The 22,580-nt window shown below is 34.8% G+C and overlaps 1 protein-coding gene and 1 pseudogene across 3 annotated transcripts; both read left to right on the top strand.

Moving 5' to 3' along the window:
* The first annotated feature begins 4,171 nt into the window (after positions 1-4,171).
* Positions 4,172-15,772, top strand: LOC136206400 (phytyl ester synthase 1, chloroplastic-like). 3 transcript variants are annotated; one of them, XM_065997432.1, is made up of 13 exons: positions 4,172-5,001; positions 5,783-5,834; positions 6,433-6,488; positions 7,705-7,863; positions 7,965-8,069; positions 8,612-8,718; positions 9,214-9,311; positions 10,024-10,132; positions 10,308-10,441; positions 11,062-11,431; positions 12,843-12,956; positions 13,651-13,736; positions 13,844-15,772. In XM_065997432.1, exons 1-13 carry the CDS (start codon positions 4,554-4,556, stop codon positions 14,142-14,144), a joined length of 2,139 nt encoding a protein of 712 aa, XP_065853504.1. In that variant the 5' UTR covers positions 4,172-4,553; the 3' UTR covers positions 14,145-15,772. The 3 variants fall into 3 exon arrangements, with proteins under 3 accessions (XP_065853504.1, XP_065853503.1, XP_065853505.1); XM_065997431.1 differs by having other exon boundaries at positions 9,190-9,311; XM_065997433.1 differs by lacking the exon at positions 4,172-5,001 and adding an exon at positions 5,936-6,030 and having other exon boundaries at positions 9,190-9,311.
* On the top strand, positions 13,875-22,365 carry LOC136206399 (phytyl ester synthase 1, chloroplastic-like; annotated as a pseudogene).
* Positions 22,366-22,580: the final 215 nt, after the last annotated feature.

Here is a 22,580-nt window from a genome sequence, read left to right as displayed (position 1 = left end):
TCACGACCCCATCCTAACTCTCTTCTTTCCTCATCTATACCTCTACCCCTACCTCTATTTAGAGGCGGTCGGCCACGCGGTTGTCTCGGATGCATTTATATGATAAAGACACCATTATAATTATATGTAGATATATGATATGTATGAATGTCATGTGTGCAACACAAGAAATACAAGTAATCACATTATATTACCTATATATATACTTATGGATTAAACCTATTCTCTGATACCAAAATGTCAAACCCGGTCCAAAATAAGATCAGATAAGACAGTGAGACATTACCACCGACTTATTATATAAATCAGTAGCAGTGTCTCTCAAATAAGGAGAAAAATCAAAACAAAAACCAAATTCTGGTTTAAAGCTAAAATGACCTACATATTCCGTTTCTAGCCTAACTTCTTCATATGGAGTCTGATTAAAGCGATTCAAAAACCCCTGGAAACGTAAGACAAAAATAAAGAACTTTCATTTAGGACTCTAGGACAGATTCGACTTATATCTGGTCAAAAAATGCATCACAAAATTCAGATATGAATCTGATTTTCCAGCAGCACCTATATAGACAATTCTCTATATCTCTAGCTCAAAGTTATGACTTACTCATAACCCATATCACACAATTCCACAAGTTCTCAACTTCAACTAATTATATATATATACATGTAGATAATACATACCAAACCAAAGGACACTACCAAAAACAAGTTATACAAGTGTCCTTAAACATATACTGCATATATGTACATGAACAAAATGGATGCAATACCCTAGAGACGACTTGAAGCTCGTAGCTGTAACCGAACCTCGCCCTAGGATCGAGTACCCCTCTCGGTACCTTGCACTTCTTCGCCTAAAACAAAACATTAAAAACATTTGGAAAAAATGAGACAAAAATCTCAATAAGAAACTATCAGCTATAAAAACCAACTTTACTTAACATAGCTACATATATACATTTATAAAGGATGTAATCAAAACCTTATAAAATATACTCAAAACTTAAGTTCATAATATAATCAAAGTATTAAACCAAAAACATAAAAACATAAAAATATTGTATCCATTCTTGAGTTCATCCCCTTATAATTCAATCACAAATCACAACATATATACGAGACGTCTCTTTAACATTGCCTATCTCATATGGTCTTACCCAACACTTCTCTGCCATACCCAATAGGTCTTCAGACTATGTACACATGCCATATTTCTCACTAAATATGGTCTTTAGAATCAAAAGCCACCGAACCAGACTACTCTTAATGGATACCAAACATTTTATTCAATATATATATAAATTGAACCCAAAACATATAGGTATATTTGTATATACTTCACTTGATCATAATCAAGCTCACAATTTTTCAATTCTCCAAAATATCAATCCTTAATACTATCAATCAATAAAAATTCCAACGTTACTCAGCCAAATTAAGCCTTACATCAATATAATCAAGTAAAATCTGAAATTTATATAGAAGTATAATCAATAGCTTCATTTGAACCATAATTTCACAATAAAAAGCAAAATCGAGAAAAACCCCAATTTACAAAATACCTGTATAAACCCTAAGATGTCAATTTCTGAAAATTCTTTGATATATATATATATATATAAAACTCAAAATATAGTTGATAGTTACTTACATTGGCTGCTAATTGAAGAAAATACACCCGTTCAATTCTCCTCTAAACTCTGTCTAAGACGTTTCCCCTCTAAACACTTTCAAAACTCAAAAACTCTTCGGTTAGGACTTAGATCTATGTATAAGGGTGCTATAGTTTAAATTTCGAGTGATTTGGACGGTCGAATCTCCGTAAATCAAAGAAACGGTGGAGAAACGGTCGAAGAGGCAAAAGAAAGAGAAAAGAAAAAGAAGGAAAAGAAGATGATGATCGAGAGAGTCTGGAACATTTGGGATTTATATCCCAAATTTGTCAAATATCCCTTTTGGTCCTCTATCTTTATATAATCTTTTAATAATTACCCTAAACTTTTAATTTACACCTAAACCCATCGAATTAACTCCAAATTTTTTCTATAACACCAAATAAAAATCACATACCCAATAATTATAATATATATTAATATCTAGATATAAATTCTAGAAATTTAGACACGAACGTGACAATTGAAGTCTCCTTACTCTTTTTATGATGCTACGAAACCAAAAAACAACAACAAAGAAAATGGATAAAGAAACGAGGCTAACGATTCAGGTTCATACTGCATTAGGACCGGTTAATCCAATTGATTAAAGGCCGAAGGAGGAGTATGGAGAGTGGAAAACGACGACCGATGAAAAAAGTACTAGGATTGTGAAAGCGAAGCTGTATAACTAACTTAGAATTAATTTCAAACTACTTGCAATTGATTATTATGTATTTAAAATCAATAAAAATTTATGTGGGTTGGAAATCAACGAGAGCTTGAATTGATTTTTAAAAGTGATGAATCTTGAATAAAAGTATTTAAAGGTATTTTTGGAAAACATGTCTAGTATGTATATACTTTGGTAGTATGAGTTGAAATGAGTATAGAAATGGAAATCAACCTTACCCAGAGGTTAATAAATTATTTAGTTTAAAAATATTAACACAATTGCTTTTACCAAAAAAAAATAACAAATAGGCAAAAAAGCATGATGTTTGAATTTTGGTTGTTTTAAGGATTAAGTTTATGATCTAGTCTTCTTTCGACCAGTCAAGGCAGTTTCCAGACTTTTGAGTAAAAGCAAGTTTCTGTTTGCAGGTTTGACACTAGAATAGGCAGCTAGAAAGGAGGACGCTGAGAACTGAACTTCGACGCTGGGGAAGACTTCGTACATCTTTGGAATTGAATCAAAATCCATATCCATAGTCTATATATATATATAGATAGAAAGGATCAAAGGCTTATAAGCACATCAGCTAGTCTCTTCTTTCTACTTCATACTCAATCAGTCCTTCCCTTTGAAATGGATTCTCTCCTCTCTGAAATGGTGCCCTCTAGTGAACTCTCATCGATCAGACTCTGCCCTTGTTTAGTTGAGTACGTAAGTGTACGGATGAGGTTCAGCAACAAAGGGAATTAACAACATATTCTTTCCCCGCCTAAGCCTAATATAAGGTTTTTCCCTGGTGACGGCCTTTTAAAAGAGAAGGATTGAAGTCAACAGGCTTAGCGCCTAACTACATTCTAGTTATTTGATACACTCTTGTCAATATGAATGTGAATATATTGAGTTGAGAAATAAAGATACACTGAAGAAAACAAAAGAATTAATTGAAATGAAATTTCAATAAAAAGAAATTCAATAAAATACTAAAACTTAATAAATTACTAAAATTCAAATTAAATAGAAATTCCATAAAAAAAAATAGATATTTATGATATCGATTTTTGTCGTTGAGGATTTGATCGTTGGGCCCTATTGAGAAATCGGCGTTTCCCGTAAGAGTCAATTCCGCATTCGATTGCAAATATCATAAGATAGCATCTTTTCTAAAATCATAGATTTTCATCGAAAAAACCCGGCTTTTAGCAACTTTTTTCATCTAAAATGATAGATTTAGAACTAGATTAGGCAGTTCTGAACCTCGATTGCTCAGCAAGGGTCTTCAGTGGGAACAGCTTTCAAAGCAAAGGAAGTACGGCGGGGCCAAAAAAGAAGCGCGGTTTTTCCTCAATTCAATAGATAGGCGATTCCGAGAAAGAAGATCTCGGAGAATAGCAAATTGGATCGATCTTATCCTGAACGTAGTCCATTTATTTTTCCACATGGAGTCCTTGATCAGTGATTCTATTATTGGTTATGCTCTTATTTAACTTTTTTCATCGAGTTTGGACTATATGCATCGTTATGGCGATTCGACTTGTTAATATGGACAAATAAAAATAATAATTTCTTGATTAGGAGAAATAAAATTTAAAAACTAAAACGAAATTATACTTGATTTTCTCCTCTCTATTTTGTGATTTTCAACATCAGAATCGCTAAATCTGTCTTATCATCAACTAAACTCGACGGAAAAGTTAAATAAGGGCTAAATCCATAACAAAATCAATGATCAAAACCTCAACATGGACAAATAATTGATGAGGTTTTGATTCTTAAAACATGTAAATTCCGAGCTTAAATATGTTTTTTTTTCCTAAAAATATTACTAACAAATTGCTTTGCAGTATGATGTTGTGACTCCATATCATTTTCTCCTTACTGAAGTTCTCAATTCATTTTCTCCATCCTAAAAAAGTGTTGTAGAAGATGTGCGTCTCATTTTGCGTCATGGTTTCCTCCAAAAATCAAAGCTTCAATTCGTTTCTGATAATTGTCAGTAATAATAGCGTATGCAAGGAAGGCAAAGAGTGTGAGTATTTCGGTTGGAGTGATTTCGGGGACATTCTAACTGGGTTTGCTTTTCCCCCTTCTTGGAAGGAATTCTAATTGCCAACGCTTCAATATGTCAATTTCAACTAAAGGCTCCTCAATGCGTTTCAATGCCGACTCCTGGAATGTGATTAAAGCTTATACATAAAAGGTTTCGAAGCATTGTCTATACAGACATGGCGTCAGTGTTTCCATTTGTGGTATCTCCTTTAACAAATTCAGAAATTAAGCTACAGTATCGAGTGAGAGTTGAGGGTTTTCGGGGCAGTGATTCAGTGCTGTCATCTAATTCAATCAGGGCAAGTGGAACTTCTTCAATTGGACAGAAAGAGAAGACTGGAGCTCTAGTTGATGGCAGCCCTACAAAGGAAGAGGAGAGTGATGTTCTGATTGATGGAGGAAATGAGAAATTAAAGTCAAGAGTAGAGGGGAAATGGGTGAAAGATGAAGTTTCAGAAGATTTGGAAGTGTGGTGGGATGATGGTTATGGGATGAAGACAGTTCAGGATTATTTTAAAGGGGCAAAGGAGATAACCAAGTCTGATGGCGGTCCACCTCGTTGGTTTTGCCCTGTTGAGTGTGGGCAGCCTTTAAAAAACTCCCCAGTTCTTTTGTATTTACCCGGTAACTTTTCTCTCATTGTGATAATTTATGAGTAGCAATTTTATGTCTGCCATAAATTGTGGATTAAAGCATCTTGAAACCCCTAAAATTTGTAGTTTTTATAGACATTGAGCCTGTAATTTTTTATGTTTATACATCGGGGTGTTTGTTAGAAGGGATATAGGAGGTGGGATAGGGATAAAAAATACGAGATAAGTTATCCCGTGTTTCCGTGTTTGTTTGAGAGATAGAAGAGTGAGACGGACGAGGGATAAACTTCTTATCCCTCAAATCCTATATCCGGGAGGGAGTGGTATAAAGAGGTGGGATAAGCTCCTGCGATTTTAATAGGATGGAAAAGTCCATCTTATCCCTCAAATTAATGTTATGTAGTTTAAATAAGGTTAAAATAGTAAAATGTATTATTTTATCCCTATACCTATCCCAACCAACGTACCAAACATTGAATAATAATTCTCGACTATCATATTTTTATCCCTATCCCAACCATTTATCCTATCCTTATCCCAACCTTTATCCCTATCTCAAATTAATGAGTGCTTGCTCATTCATAAATGGACATATTTATACTCGGGCTCAATTAGGCATTTTAGGGATTCGATGTGTAAGTTCAGTTCCTCAATGTGTATAAACATCAAAGTTCGAGGGAATTCTAAATTATTGAGAGTACAATTCTAATTTTTGGGATTTTGGATTATTTCAAAGTGCTTTGTATGCTTACTTTTTATATGTTAATGAGATTTTAGAGTGCTGAACCTTTTGTTTTATGATTGACATGCAGGATTTGATGGGGTTGGATTGGGACTTATATTGCACCATAAAGCCCTTGGAAAGTAAGTTCTTCTGCTTGATTCAGTCAAAGTCAAATTGAAAGTTCTTTATGTGAATTTGTGGGTGAAGGAAACCCTGGTGTTTTCATTTCAACTGGTGACAGAAAATGTGTGTCCAAATCATGTTGTCTGGGGCAGTGAAACTGGTGTCTGCAATCCTAGAAACTCTTGCATCTCGTCTGAGGTTACTGCTGCAAAAGTAATTGCTGATTTTCTACAGATTCGTTTGCCAGATGAAAATTCCCTTCTTAATAAACTCTGCCTGACCAAACTTGTTTTTGGAAAAAGTAACTGTTTGAGCTGCTTTAGCTCTTATTGATTGATGCTTTATGGGGAGTTGTCAACTTATACTTGGATGAATGATATGATCATATGCTGATAATTTGGCATGGAAAATGATCTACCAATGTGCCAAAATGAATGTGTCGTTTTTATTTCAATGTTTTAATATGATTATGTGATTTCAAGACATCATCTAGATAATATTCTCATTTGCTTTCTGTCAAAAGAACTGCTTAAATATCTCCGCTCTTTTGAATTCATGCTGCTGCCACTTGTTGCTTCATATCCGATACTCATCGTTGTAATTCAATACTCGTAGGGTGTTTGAAGTTCAGTGCCTTCACGTTCCAGTTTATGACAGAACACCATTTGAAGGTCTACCATCTTGAAAACCTTCAACTTATTTGTAGCTTCATGAATTGCTTAGAAAATTCATTCCTTCGGATATTTCAGCGGATGATATTATTGAGCTGAGAATTTTGCATGATAAGGGCGGCTATCTTGGGTTGCAAACAGGGTGGGGACCCTGTCGGGGATGGGGAATCCCCAATAAGAATCTCCGGGCAGGGATGGGGTTTTTTTATCCTCGTCCCTGTCCCCAATATGCCCCCACTGGGATCCCCACGGATTCCCTGGAAAAATTCCCATTTACCTCTTTTTCTATTATTATTTTTATATGTTAAGTGTTAGGGACTGCTGTTTTTAACTTCTTTATATTTCTTTTGAAATTTGAAATTTGAAATGTTGCATGAAGTTTATGTAATTGATAGTAGATTTATTTATTTTTTTAATTTAAAGAACGAAGTTGAGGTTATAAAAAAAAAACAAAAATGGAGGAAGGAACCAGGGAATGGGGATCCTTGCAGGACAGGGAGAAAATTTTCCCGGTTTCAGAAACAGGGATGGGGATTGTATTCCCCGCCCCGCCTCTTTTACATCCCTAGCTATCTATGTTGCACGTTCTACTAATTTGCTAATGCTCATTTTCTATAAGTCATTCTATGGTACTTCTGATTTCAACATTATTTTGTGCTATTTTTGCTTCAAAATGCACACATATAAACATTATTCAATTGATAAAAGCTGCAAAAATGAAAACATTGATGAGTGATGACTATTGTGCACATGTTATTGCCAAGCAAAACGATTATGTAGCTGAAGTTAGAAAAATATAATTTATCTTTTCTTCTGAAACTTTCCTATTAGTCATTGATTCTGAAGTGGAGAATGAGGTTCAACATGAGATGGCTAACTAATCAAATATTTTTTCTTTTGAGTTCTGAAGATTTCAAGATAAGCATTTGAGTTGGCAGGTATCTTTCCATAACAAGTTTCTAATATATCTGCTTGTGAAGTGAAATCCACAACATAATGCCTGTAAAAGTTGTAATAAAAGTTGGCAGGTATCTTATTCATTGAAACTATGATAGAATTTCTTGATTTTTTTTTTTATTTTGTTCGTACTGGTCCATAAAAGTTGTGTTGATGTGCTCCTCTTCATGTATGTCACTGATTTAGTGTATGTTCTCTCTCTCTCTATTTATAATTTTTCTATTTAAAATAAACTTAATGGGGTTCTATGTCTTGAAAGGTTTGGTGACATTTGTTGAAGAAATGGTGACATTTGAGCATGCCTCGTCCCCAGATAAGCCAATTTATCTAGTGGGCGATTCATTTGGAGGATGTCTAGCACTTGCCATTGCTGCCCGTAACCCTGACGTTGACTTTGTAGTTATACTGACAAATCCTGGTCTGTCCCCCAATAAGCAATTTTTTTTTTGTTATATATACTTGATGACTTCCTGATTGATGCTCCCAAGTTAGTCTGACATTTGTAGCCTTTTATTTTAGGCACATCATTTGACAGGTCGCAGCTACTACCCTTGATTCGTGTCATGGAGGGTTTGCCTGAAGGATTACATTCTGTCATCCCCTATCTTCTTAGCAGTGTCATCGGTATGTGATCTATTACATTTTGGGTACTACTCATTCATATTCTTATTCTTTTTGCCCAACACCTGATTCGGTTTTACAAGTTTTTCCTTTTTAATATATAGTTGTAAAGGCCTATCTTTAACCTTGGTGATAGATACCATTACCTTCTTTTGCATCATGACTGTTGCGTGAGCAATTATTAAAAAAATAAAATAAAAAAAGATTCGTTTGTTTCCTTTGAACCATTCTTGTTTGCATGTTAGGATCCTCAACCTGGATTACTTGTAGTTCGTAAGTTTATCTCTTGAAAATGTGCATTTGCATGTTCTATCAACTTGCATCATGGTTGAAATCACGAGGTGCATCAGAAACATATTTGGCAACCAGAAACCTTTACAAACATTTGGAAAATTCCCAGTAGGATATCATAAACAGCTTCAGCTTTTGTGCAACGTTTGCTGTTGTCATATGAAGTTGCTTTCCAGTACAGAAAGAAGAGCTTCATTATTCCTATGAAGAGGATGTTTTACTCTGCTGTCACTAATTTTCTTTTTATTAACCAGGTAATCCATTGAAGCTAGGAATGGCTGATATCGAATTTACACTTCCTCTTAAATCAAAAATAGAACAATTTTCAGCCAATCTTACTGGATATCTTCCGCACCTTTCTGTAAGGAATCAATAGTGCAACAACTGGCTGTTGCATTTGTTATTTGGTTCTTTTTTTTTTTTTTTGGCTGGGTGTCTTTGTTTATTTTATACATTCCGTTTTACATGCAAACAGTTTTTAATTGAACAGAAGTTATTAGTCCTTCCGTGGTTTATAATTTATAAACTTAGAATAGTTTGGTGCAGTCAGTTAGGTACCTAATTTCATTTCCCTGAAATGCTATATTAATGAACACTGACACAACTAGAAATGGACTCTATACAGTTAAATTTCCCTCCCCTTGTGCCAAGACTTACACCTATTCTGACCTGTTTGAAATGAATTGATTCTTACTGTGCATTGTAACTACTTGCCAGGTTAACCTATTCTAGATATTATTCATTCAAATGTATTGATTGCGTAGATATTATCCATTCGAATCTATTCTTATTTAGTTATGCCTGTTCGTAGATATTAATGTGTTTATTTTAGGATTATATTAATATCTATTCGAAGGATACTTTGCTTTGGAAGTTGAAACTGGCAAAATCAGCTGCTGCTTATGCAAATTCCCGTCTTCATGCTGTCAAAGCGGAGGTGTTACTACTTGCTAGGTCTGAATCCTTCCTTTGTTCTATCCTTTTTCCTTTTTTTTTCCACTAGTCTTTCTGCATGATCTTACTATTGTCTCTTTTATTTGGCCATTTCCTGATTTTCTAAAAGGTTTTTGGACTTGGTAGGTTGTTTTTTCTATGTCAAGATTTAACCAATCATATTGCATTTCTTGTTATTATAAAGGGATTTCCTTGTTCTGATTTGTTGCAGAAGCACATTGGATTTGTTGTTATTTAAAGACTTCTATTGAATTCTGTTTATATAGTCGAAAGAGGTTAGGACCAACAATTTCGTTTTCTAAATGCAGGATTAGGCTATTTAAACCCATTCTAGCATTCGTTATAAGGTTTCAGAAAATATTATACAGGAATACCCTGAAAGCTATATTTCTCAGACTCATTTATGAGCTTTAGATTTTGGTACATGTCTGATAGTCAGTATCATCTATACATATACATTCCGAGAATTAGCTTCATGAATTGGAATATAACGTGCTGATGGTAATCATTACTATGAGCACATCGGGTGTTGATATCATTTCACTGAAGCATGTGATTATTTAAATGACAGTTGCATATATATACCTGGCAGGATAATAATGCTCAAAAATTTCTTCACATTCTTGATTTTCTTTTCACACTGTATAACGCTCACTTTAATTTTGTTGAAGATTTATGGAATGTGAAAGCTTGGTGGTGTATTTCATTGTAGTGGCGATGATTATTTTCTTCCTAGTAGAGATGAAGCTGTGCGTCTCCATAGGTTATTGCAAAATTGCATAGTTCGTCACTTCGAAGACAATGGCCACCTACTTCTAATGGTAGGTCAAAATGTGCATGTTACCACCTGCCTCTATGCCTATATGTGTGGCTTTTTTCTTTTCTTTTTTTGTCTCAGTGCAGTTTTCTGGATTCCATTTTTAAGCATTCGAGACAGTTTGCTGGTTGTATCCTCTTTAATACAGTATTAATACAGTACTCCTTTTGATGATACAGGAAGAAGGCATTAATTTGCTCACTATTATTAAAGGTACTGGGATATACCGTCGTTCAAGGAGACATGATTTCATCTCAGACTTTGTGCCCCCTAGCAAGTCAGAGTTCAAATGTTTTTGTGGTCAAGTAATCGGGTAATTCAACAGATTTCTTTCTCTCTTAATGGACAGTCTGGGGATACTACTTGACCCAGCTTGCACATCTTTTTTCCTCATTGAAGCCCCTTTACCCTGCTCTCCATTCCTTCATCCTTTTCTTTTAATGGTTTATCTTCTGGTTTGTTAAGAGATTTCAAAAATTGCATTTCATTGAAGTAGATAGTCATTTCAAATTTCAAATGGATATTGATTGATTGATTTATTTCCTTTCCTCCATCTTTCTCACGATCATTAAATTTTTAATTAAGATTAGTGTTTCTCACCACAAAACTGCATAAAGTGGATAACATGTTGCTGCTTTTTCATCGACATTAATGTTATGATCTCCATTAGTTTTCTGCCTATTTTACAGCTATATTTTCCTTTTTCCTTAAGAAAGCAAACAAGGAAAAGCTCAAGCTACTAGCATTCATTTCATGATTAAATATTCTTGATTAATGATTGCGGCTGACTCTATCATACCTTTTCTCTAAACTATAGTCGGTATCTTCATTTGATCTCCGCCTTCATTACATGCAGACCAACTTTCTTAAGTTGGATTTTCAAACTTGTATTTTCCAGACCCAGCTTAATAATGAGAATCACTTGCATTTCAGGCCCCTTAGGACTTCCAGCAGTTATGCTATGTTCTCAACTCTGGCAGATGGAAGGATAGTGAGAGGTCTTGCCGGAGTTCCAGACAACGGTCCGGTACTATTCGTAGGTTACCACATGTTGTTGGGACTTGAAGTTTATTCCCTTCTTGAAGAATTTTTGAGACAGAAGAATGTTGTACTTCGTGGGATAGCACATCCAGCAATATTTAATAGGAGGCTTGAGAATTCATTTAGTAAATTCTCAATGCCTGATTGGTTGCGTGTAGGGGGTGCAGTACCTGCCACAGCAAGCACTCTTTTCAAATTGCTTTCAAACAAAAAACATGTGCTTCTTTATCCAGGAGGTGCACGGGAGGCTTTGCATTTCAAGGTATGCCAACCTTCTTTTATTGTTGCATTATGAGACTGAAAGGTACGCAGTTACTCGAGATGCTACTTTTAGGATGTTATTTTTTCTATAAATCAGAAAGAATGGAGAATATATATATATATATATATATATACATATATATATTCGAGAATAGTACATATATTTATACAAGAATGAGAATCTAAAATAGGAAATGGATTAAATGTTAATCCCAATGATTGCTCCTGTAATTATCTCCTGTACAGCCATGGATGCAGTGTAACACTCCCCTCCCCCTCAAGCTGGAGTGTAAATATTGATCATGCCCAATGTAAACAGAGAAGTGGTGGACAGAGAACTAGGAGATTACTTGCATATTTCATCAAAGTGAAGCTATACATTTATACAAATTTGAAATTCTAACCAAGGAAAATAATAACTCTAAGAACCTGTAATTGCTCCTAAGATTACTCTATTCACAGCTATACAAATCAGCTATACGACTGTAACACTCCCCTCCCCCTCTAGTGCATAGATATTTATAGTGCCCAACTTGGTACAAATATAATTAATCCGATTTTTGGGTAAGTTGACAAGATCAAAGGCTAAGAAGAACTTTCCTTGTTACACCTGAGTAACTTAGATATTAGAAATGAAGGGCATTGCCGGATAAACTTAACTAAGCTAAAAAAGACAATTCACGAACCCCCACTTGCCTGTGCGTGAAGAATAGAACAAGAGCTTTGGGCAGCTGGTGGGCTTACCTCCTTGGTTGGCAGTGAGAAGATAAAAGATGTCCAGAAAGCAGAATCCAAAGAGCTGCTCTCTAGGGAAGACTTGAAATAGCAGAAAACAGGAAATATTTTTGAAAAAGGAAGATACTGCTCAATAGGGTCGCTTTGATACCATGTAATGTAACTCGGAAAGAATGGAGGAATATTTTGTATCTAGATTTCAAGAATAGTTCAAACGTTTATACAAGAATGAGGATCTAAAATAGGAAATGGATTAAATGTTAATCCATACAATTGCTCCTGTAATTATCTCATACACAGATATGTAGACACTAACATTTCCTAATCAAATTAAATAAGATTGTGAACAGAGGATGGAGGTAAGAAAGTCTTGGGAATTGGTATCACTCAAGTATTCACACTTCACAGTGCCATTGTGTAACAATGGTGAACATTCAAAGTGCCATGCATGCATGCTTTATCTTATGCTTAATGTGAATAAATTTGAACCAATATGATATTCCAGGAAAAATAGTTAGAGATAAACAAAAATAACATAAAACAAAAAGAAAATGCAATTACAGCAACTGTCAAATTATGTTCTTTTCCCCCCCTTTTTTCTGAGATGAATTGTTTACTGCTTTATGCTTTTCTAGACGTTGGTTCCTTCTAGTTGTTTGTTGCTTTATTGTGACCAGGGTGAGGAGTACAAATTAATGTGGCCGGAGCAACCAGAATTTGTGAGCATAGCTGTTAGATTTGGAGCTACCATTGTACCATTTGGGTCAGTTGGAGAAGACGATTTGCTAGATGTGAGTCTCTTTGTCTCCTTTTTCTAAATTCTGCCATAAGTATCTTATTTCAATACTACATCTGCATGTTTTTGTTTGATTCGGATATACTATATCATCCAATTCAAGGCCATTCTTTTCTTTTATTCTTTCAATTATAATCAGCTAGACTTTTATTATTGTCATAATCCCGTATCTACCATATTTGTTACTTAGAAGTCCTTAATGGCTGATAGGGTCACTTTGCTGGTATCCGAAGCAGTGCCTAGATCAGAATAATATATATGAGTAGGACTGGATACAATTTGTTAACTCTGTTACAACTTTCTTATTCTGTTGAATGTAAATTATGCACAACAGAGTACCCAGATTGAGGTTTTTCTACCTTCCTAGATGAATTTTTCCTTATACACTGTTGAAATCACCGCCTTTCATTCATTATTGGGAGATGAAATGAAGGCCATATCAATATTCCAGCTTATTATTGCTGGAAAAAGGGCTTTGTTAACTTATTGACATCCTAATAAGTAATAAAAATAACTGTTTATTCTTTATGACCTTAGTGAAACATTTCTACAAGCCAATTGGCTAAGTCTTAAATTCCGTCCTAGCTTTCGATTTCTTGGTTGAAGGACAGGGAACTTTATTTTTTTCTTATTGAGTTGCTATGCTTCTTATATTTGTAATAATTTGTTCTATTGTCTGGTTATGGCAGTTGGTTCTTGATTATGATGATCTTATGAAAATTCCTGTGCTGAATGACTACATTAGAGATGCCAGTCGCAACACTAGAAGTGTCAGGTGACAATTACTTGCTTTGAACACAAGGAAAACCATATCAGCTCAAGTTTGCAGTTAAGTGAGTTTTATATCGTTTGAGTTGACAAGACTGTGAACTTTGATTATAGGGATGAGAGTAAAGGAGAGGTTGCCAATGAAGAACTATTTTTTCCAGGGCTTTGGCCAAAGATACCTGGCCGCATTTATTCTCTGTTTGGGAAACCCATAGCAACAAAGGGAAAAGAAGAGTTGATGAAAGATAAAGAGTATGTAAATGAGATGTACTTAAAGGTAAAATCTGAAGTTAGACGCAATATAGAATATTTACTGAAGAAGAGAGATGAAGATCCGTATAGGAATATCTTTGATAGAACATTATATCGTGCATTATATTCTCCTTTGAGTGATATTCCTGCATTTGATCCTTGAATAATTATTAGACATTAAATTTGTTGACTGTAAAAGTTTCGAGCAATTATCCAACCCAATTGTGTACAAATTGATAGTATGTTAATGACAGTTGTGGTGCTTTTTCAGCTTCTAATTTCTAGCATTATTTTACTGTTAAGATAAGAGTTAAAAGATAAAAATTTAAAAAACTCTAATTTGACATGTACAAACAACTAATTCTATGTTAAACTTTCGTTGTTGAATAAGTTCTTCACATGCCCATCTAGCTTCATCTGGAACTAAGGGCATTTCGCCCTATATATTCATAGTCCGGGTCATTTTAAAGACAATTCTCAACTCTTGTAAAAAGTCTAAAAATTATCGGTAGAAGTTCTCTATCTTTAACTTTTGGCCAGTTCAGTCTAATTTGCAGGTTCACTCGTTATTTTATAATATCACATAGGCAAGTCAACTCGCAGTTGAATAAGTTAGTCCAAACACAAAGGGGAGGCCTGATTTAGTTACAAAAAAGAAATTAAATTTATTTGTCTACATGCTATTATCAGAAGCAAGCAGCCTTTTGAAGAATATACTTTCTCGAATATAAATTTCAGGCTTCACACCAGTCTTTTCCAATGGTGATGTTGGTGCACCTTATTCGTTATCTCTACGACCCGTTGTGACTTCGAGGTAGATGTAGATAATGGGACTTTAACTGTTATAAGAAAAAGAAAAATTAAATATTCAATACATTAAACACTCTAAAAAAAGCAGTATGAACACTACCAATTGACTGGGGTTTTGGGCAGAAGTCTGACCTCAACCCTTAATCAAAAGAAAAGTAGCATAAACTCCAACAAGTGCTAATTCTGCAATAAGATGGGCATATCAACTGTGGGCTATCCATAACCGAAGAAAGATGGAAGCATTTTTACTTTCGTGACCCACCATAACAAGAGAATGTGAAAAGGGCCTGTATAGAAGTGCCAAAAAGAAGTAAAAAAATTTTGTATAAAAGGAAAAAATTTAACCTTTTTAGCTAGCCAGTACTGAAAACCAAGTTCCTTGCTTGCACCATTTAGATTCCCTACATATTCCTGTACTTGTAGGTCTTGCTTTTTTAATTGATTTGAAGAGAAATTCTGGTTGGTTGATTAACTAATTAGAATTTCTTTCTGGTATTTTCTTGTGGTGCATCATGACTCTAATAAATGGTTATAGCGTTTCCTTCAAGATTTATGTTTTTTTGGTTATTATTTGTTTTATATTGCAAACATGAAGAGTGTGTGAATTTCAGTTGGAGTGGTTTTAGGGTACATTATGTGTCTTTGGCATATATTTTGCAATTTGGAGGAGTTATATTTCTTGATATTCCAAAAGTTTTTTAATCTGTTCAATTGATGAATCTAGACAAAGTATCTAAAGTTGCAGAAAAAACGGTGTTATAATTATTCAAGTTAGAGTCTTCAGGCCATAGGGTCCTAAGAGCTGCTGAATGCTTGAAACAAGTACCAAGTGATTCAGTGATGACTCATAGAATTTGGTTATAACTTACATAGCTTCCTGGTTCGCCAATTTTCTAATTTCAATCTCTTTCCAATTTTTGATGGCTGAAAGTTTTCAATTATTGAAAGCCATTCTAAGTTGTTCTTTTAGCTAATCATCAAAGGTGCAGGTTTCTGCCATTGTCTACATGAACCATGGCAGCAGTTGTTCCTTTCATGGTATCTCCTTATACTTTCACATATTCAAAAATTAAGCTGCTGTTTCAAGTGAGAGTTCAGAGATTAGGTGATAGGAAGTCGATCTTGCCATCCACTAGAGTATGTCGAACTTCTTTCATTGGACTAAAAGAGAAGAAGGCAATTCTTATTAATAAGGGCAAAGCAGAGCAAGGGAAGAGTCAAGATGTGATGGATGGAGAAAATAGGAGATTAAAATCAGGAGCACAGAGGAAGTGCATAGAAGATTCTGTTTCAAAAGATTTGGAAGTGTTGTGGGATGATGGTTATGGAACCAAAACAGTAAAGGATTATCTTGAAGCAGCCAGAGAGATAATTACGCCTGATAGTGGGCCACCTCGGTGGTTTTGCCCTGTGGAGTGCAACAAACCTTTAAAGAACTCTCCAGTTCTACTGTTTTTACCGGGTAATCCTTGTCAGATTGTCATAAATCACAACTCCCAACTTGACTCTGCTATAAGTTGTTCAGAGAAATGAAGTAATAGAAGGGGATGTTTTAGGTATTGGCTTCCTGGGGGAAGTGATTTGCATGTTTGTTTGATAGTTATGATGTATTCAACGACTAAGTTGTTTTGCAAAGTGAATTTTGCATATTTATGAGATTTTAGAGAACTGAATTTTTTTTTTTTTTTATTGACATACAGGGTTTGATGGTGTGGGCTTGGGACTTACTTTGCATCATAAGTCTCTCGGAAAGTAAGTTCTTTTGTTTCAATTTGAGCATAAGTGAAAGACTTTTGTGTATATTTTTGGATAATCAACTCCTGACTTGTTCATTTCAAAAGGTGGCAGCAAAATATTTTCTAAATCATGGTGTTTGCAGTCCTAGAAGTCTTGCATCTGTCCGAGATAACTGATGCAGAAATACTGCTCTTTGGTTATGAGAATCTTTCTATTGGTTAAGTCACATTGTAACAATACTGCATCTCTAAACTTCTTTTTTCTTTATAGAACAAAATAAGGAGCTCTTTGAGAAACTGAGCTTCATCAGCCCTATTGATTGATTCTCGATAGAAAAATTCATGAATGTATGCTTACATAAATAACATGGAGATATGCGCATTTTCTTTCCTAGTTATAAGGGATGTATGAACATGGTTATGTGAATTGCAAGTTATCATGGAGATATGTGCATTTTCTTTCCTAGTTATAAGACCTGCTTAAGAACCTCCATTCTTTCAATTTCATGCTGCTGCCACAGATTGAGCACTGATATTCATTGTTGTAATATTTGGCAAATGCAGGGTGTTTGAAGTTCAGTGCCTTCATATTCCTATTTATGACCGAACACCATTTGAAGGTCTTATATTTTGCCACTCTACATAAGTATTTATACATTTTTGAATTAGTAAATGAACTCCTATTTGTTTTTCAAATTTTGTTAATGTGAAAATGATCTAAATAAGATAAAAGGCTCTAAATATTAAAACATTGAGTTGTGACTAATGTGTAAAATATATTGTCAAGCAAAATCACTGTATAGCTGAAAATAGAAATATAAAGTTTGTCTCTTTAATAATTGATTGCGGAGAATGATGATGTAGATGGTTGACTAATTGGATATATAATTTTGTGTAATTGTGAACAAATATGCAGATTTCTCAATAATAAATTGAGTTTGCTGGGTTTTCCCCTTAAGTTCTAATTATCTTTATTCATTGCATTATTATGCCAGCCTGAATTTCTTGATTTCTTTTTGATGGTGGGATCTGCTTGGTCATAAATATGTGCTTGTATGATGCTCCCTACTTATTCCAGTGATTAAGTGCATGTATCTCCTTCTATAGGGAGAAGAGAATATTTCTATCTAACCATAACTTAATGTGATTCTGTAACTTGAAGGTTTGGTGAAATTAGTTGAAGAAACTGTGAGAGTTGAGCATGCCTCATCCCCAAATAGGCCAATTTATCTAGTGGGGGAATCCTTGGGAGGTTGTCTAGCACTTACTATTGCCGCCCGTAATCCAAATGTTGACCTTGTAGTGATACTAGTAAACCCAGGTCTGTTCCACAATCTCAGTAATTTGTTCGTCATATATACTTGATGATTTTCTTGTTGAAACTGTCCAAGTTAGTCTGACATTTATAGCTTTTATTTAGGTACATCATTTGGCTGGTCACAGCTGCAGCTCTTGATTCCTGTCTTGGAGGGTTTGCCTGAAGGATTGTATAATGCAGTTCCGTATCTTCTTGGAAGCCTTATTGGTGGGTGATCTGTTATTTTGTGGCGTTACTCTCGTTCATACTTTTCTCTTAAGATCTGATTGATTTAATTTTACTACTTTTGATTCTGAACGTAAAGACATGAAAAGCCTTTTTTGACCCCTTGTTATAGATGTCACTACCTTCTGTTGCGTTGAGAGGACAAATTGCTCTGCTGTTGCTAAATTTTCTATTCGTATACCAGGTGATCCTTTGAAGATAGCAATGGCTGACATCGAATTTAGACTTCCTCCCGGATTTAAAATTGGACAATTGTTAGCCAATCTAATTGAGTTTCAGAATTATATTCCTGTAAGGCATATCAAGGATTTGCATCTCTTATTTTATTTTATTATGTTTTGTTCTTGTTGTTTTGGGTCTTTCTACATATTTTTTACATAGCATTGATAACTTATGGACAGAAAAATGTTTCAGATAGCTGATTTATTTTAGGACGGAATTACTATGTTTTTGTAGGATGTAATCAAAATCATTCCAAAGGAAACTTTTCTTTGGAAGTTGAAACTGCTCAATGCAGCAGCTGCTTTTGCCAATTCCCATCTTCATGCTGTGAAAGCTGAAGTGCTAGTGATTGCTAGGTCTGTATTCTCCCTTGATTCTGTGTTGTTTCTCAATTCTATCTTGATATTACTGAATCTCTTTCAGTTTTTTATTTAGTGATTTTCAAAAAGACAGTGAACATCAGCAGATTATTCTTTCTATGTCATGATTTAATCCGTCGTCATATTTCATTTCTAGTTATTATGATCTGATTAAATTGGTCTGATTTTGTTGCATAAGAAAATGTGCTGGATTGTAAAAATGTATCATTTTGGTAATTATAGTCCTGAGAGATTATGACTTGTAGTCTCGTAGTGTTTCTAAAACGGAAGGTTCGGCCACTTGAGCATAATCTAACAAATATTTTTATAGAAATTCGCGTTGGAAAATTTCAGATATTAATATTAATTGGGCCTTGACTATCAGCTTAAGCTTTTAGTTCAATTGGTTCCATGACAGAAAATAATGATTAAGAAATTCTTCAGATTCTTGAGATTTGCTCGGTATTGTATAAAGCTCATGTTAGAATTGCTAAACGTTTATAGAATGTGACAGTTTGATGGCTGTCTATTCATTGTAGTGGCAACAATTGTATTCTTCCAAGTAGAGATGAAGCTGAACCGTCTTCAAAGTTCACTGCAAAATTGCACTGTTCGTTACTTCAAAGACAATGGATACACACTTCTATTGGTAGGTCAGGAGCATGTTTTACCTGAATTTTTATGCATGTGCTTCTATGTTGCAGTGCAGGTTTCTAGATTCCTTTTAAGAACTTCTAATCACCTCAGTTTCTGGTCATGTTAAATCTTGCACGAATTTGTAATAGTGCAAAAATTGGCGGCTTTCCTTTTTTAGTCTGATAAAATATTCTGTTTGATGAGTCAGGAAAAAAGCATTAGTTTGCTCACAATTATTAAAGCTACTGGCATGTACCGTCACTCAAGGAGGCATGATTTTGTCTCTGACTTTGTTCCCCCTAGCATGTCGGAGTGCAATTGTTTCTTTGATCAAGTAACAGGGTAATTCAGCAGATTTATACTTCATTTAACTTGCTTTTGATCTACTGTTTTTAGAATCCATCTTATTCCTCAATAAAGCCCTTTCACTCTTCACTCATCCCTTCATCTTCCTGCTTTTGATGGTTTTAAATTTTTGTTTTTAGAATTTTGCAGATTTTTTTTTGTTTTGAGAAACAAAATCCATTAGAATTCTAAATGGGAATTGATTGATCTTTTTTTCTTCTTTTTTTCTTTTCCTCCCAACTTTCCGCTGATCCTTATGTTTCATTTAACATTAATGTTTTCCAGCGCAAAACTCTTAACGTTGGATAAAATTGCTTTTTCCTTAATGTTCTTACACATTATGGTTGAAATTTCCTTTTACTTTTATGCAAGCTGGTGTTCCGTTGCTAGCTCTCATATTCATGATTAGGTATTCTCGTTGATAATTGTTGTTCACTCCAAAAGCTTATTTTTTCCCTTCAGGCTTTGTCTTCATGAGACCAGCTTGTTTAAGTTGCATCTTACTTATTTTGTTGAAAACACATAAATTTCAGGCTCTTAAGGTTGGCTGGGAGTTCTGCTATGTTCTCAACTATGGCTGACGGAAGGATAGTGAGAGGTCTTGCCGGGGTTCCAGATGAAGGTCCTGTAATATTAGTTGGTAACCACATGTTGATGGGAGTGGAACTTTATTCCCTTCTTGAAGAGTTATTGGGGCAGAAGAATGTTGTAATTTATGGGTTAGCACATCCAATCCTATTCAGTGAGATGCTTGCAAATTTATCAAATGGATTGTCCATCGGTGATTGGTATAGAGTAATAGGTGCAGTACCTGCCACACCAGTCAATCTTTTCAAATTACTTGCTGCAAAAAAACATGTGCTTCTTTATCCTGGAGTTGCAAGGGAGGCTTTGCATAACAAGGTATACAAACCTTCTTTAGTTCATTTCCGCATGCTTGCTACAGATGCAAAAGTATTAGATACTTCTACTCTGTTATTTTCCCAAATTTACATTAAATGAGATGTTAAACACAGACGGAAGAAAAACAGATTCGCGGCCACCTTATGTGTTCATAGTGTTCCGTTATGGGAATTGGGATGTCAAACAGTTGAATTTGCACATTGCATGACTGCAAAGATATGGATCTTTTGCTAGCCTGAAGTCTATTGGTTTCATGCTCAAAGATGTGCTATACAATATATCGATTGATTGTTAATTGCTTACACGAGATATAAAAACAGAATTATTTATGAATTATTTTTTTTTGGTGTACATTATTTATGAATTATTAAGCTTTACCTTTTGCATATGTACAACTCAAATTAAACTGAAGTAATTGGCCAATAAAAGAATAAATGCACAATGTTCCCGAGTTATGTACTTGAGTAAAGCCACTTTTGTATTACCCTCCCTTCCCTTCAGCCCTCATTCCCTCAAAATAAGTTATTTGTTGCTTTATGTTGTTTATGGACCTTGATGCCTCCTAGTCTAAACAATCCTGTTATTTTCAGGGTGAAGAATATAAATTAATATGGCCAGATGAGCCAGAATTTGTGAGGATGGCTGCGAGGTTTGGTGCCACCATTGTACCCTTCGGCTCTGTTGGAGAAGATGATATAATAAATGTGAGCCTTTTTATTCGTCAATTTTTGCGAGAAATATCATACTTCAGTGCTATCCTATCCTTGATGGTCCGGTTTTGATTAATTTGGATTGGGTGCATCATTTTTCCTTTCTTCCAAATTTTGGCCGCTCTGCATTTTCAACAACTCTGGTGGTATATTCTTGTTTCAGTCACTGCACAATATGCAGTATATAGAACCGAGAATGCGGATAATTGGCACAATTTGTCAATTTGACGCCTGTACTTCAATTTGACATATCTAGCTAGCTCCTGGGATAGAAACGTGGCTCTTGATAGATATTTTTATTTGTTATGTTTACACCCACCGTTACATAATCGGACAAAAGTAATTTACTACATGCGGACACGTGTGATATACTGCTAACAGAATTGTCTGTCAAGGATCAGATTTTACGAAAAGTTAAAGTAGGGGCCAAAGGTGCAAAAATTAAATTACAGGAATCAACTTCAACGGTTTTTACAGAATTTCATCTTGCTTTTTGTGAACTTGAGTTTGCAATATTCTTATCCTTAATGTAATAACGTTTTTCTTGTTCTCTGGTTGATGCAGTTGGAACTTGATTACAATGACTTAATGAAAATCCCTTTGGTTAATGACTTTATTAGAGATTTCAGTGGCAAAGCTGGAAGAGTCAGGTATCACTACTAGTTTATCAGCTCAAGATTGTAGTTATTGTGGTATAGTTTATGTTGACAACGTTTAGTGTTTGATTACAGGGACGAGAGTAAAGGAGATGTTGCGAATGAAGAACTATTTTTGCCAGGGCTTTCGCCAAAGACACCACCTGGTCGTATTTATACTCTGTTTGGAAAACCAATAGAAACAAAGGGAAAAGAAGAAAAGTTAATGAAAGATAAAGAGTATGCACAAGAGATGTACTTGCAGGTACAAACTGAGATTAGACACAATATAGATTACTTATTGAAGAAAAGAGATGAAGATCCTTGTAGGAATATCTTTGATAGAACATTATATCGTGCATTGTATTCTCCTTTGAGTGATATTCCTGCGTTTGATCCTTGATAGACTATCAAACATTAATGTTTTTGATCTTAAAAGACAATAAAGCGAATAGTTAGAGAGTAAGAATGTCTTGCTTTTGACAAACAGTTGTCCTTTTGTTCTTTCTGTTTTGTGGTTTTTGTGATTATGTTTACTATGGATTTTATTAACGATTTATGTGCTCGTGTTACATTGGAAGAGGGGGGTTCAACTGGCTTTATCCTTCTAGGAGATGAAGCGATCAATCAACCAAGTCCTTTTTAAACACATTGGCAGATTTATGGAGGCAGTCAAGAGGGTTGTGCATCACAGGAGTGG

The sequence above is a fragment of the Euphorbia lathyris genome, chromosome 9 (assembly GCF_963576675.1).
Source record: "Euphorbia lathyris chromosome 9, ddEupLath1.1, whole genome shotgun sequence".
In the NCBI taxonomy this organism is placed as follows: domain Eukaryota; kingdom Viridiplantae; phylum Streptophyta; class Magnoliopsida; order Malpighiales; family Euphorbiaceae; genus Euphorbia; species Euphorbia lathyris.
This window is presented reverse-complemented; position numbering and strand designations above follow the sequence as displayed.

Excerpts from the sequence above, each read along its gene's own strand:
- LOC136206400 (XM_065997431.1), top strand. The coding sequence starts at position 4,554 with ATGGCGTCAGTGTTTCCATTTGTGGTATCTCCTTTAACAAATTCAGAA. Across the intron at positions 8,719-9,189 it reads GATATCTTCCGCACCTTTCT|GATTATATTAATATCTATTC; the intron begins GTAAGGAATCAA and ends TGTTTATTTTAG. Across the intron at positions 13,737-13,843 it reads CGCAACACTAGAAGTGTCAG|GGATGAGAGTAAAGGAGAGG; the intron begins GTGACAATTACT and ends CTTTGATTATAG.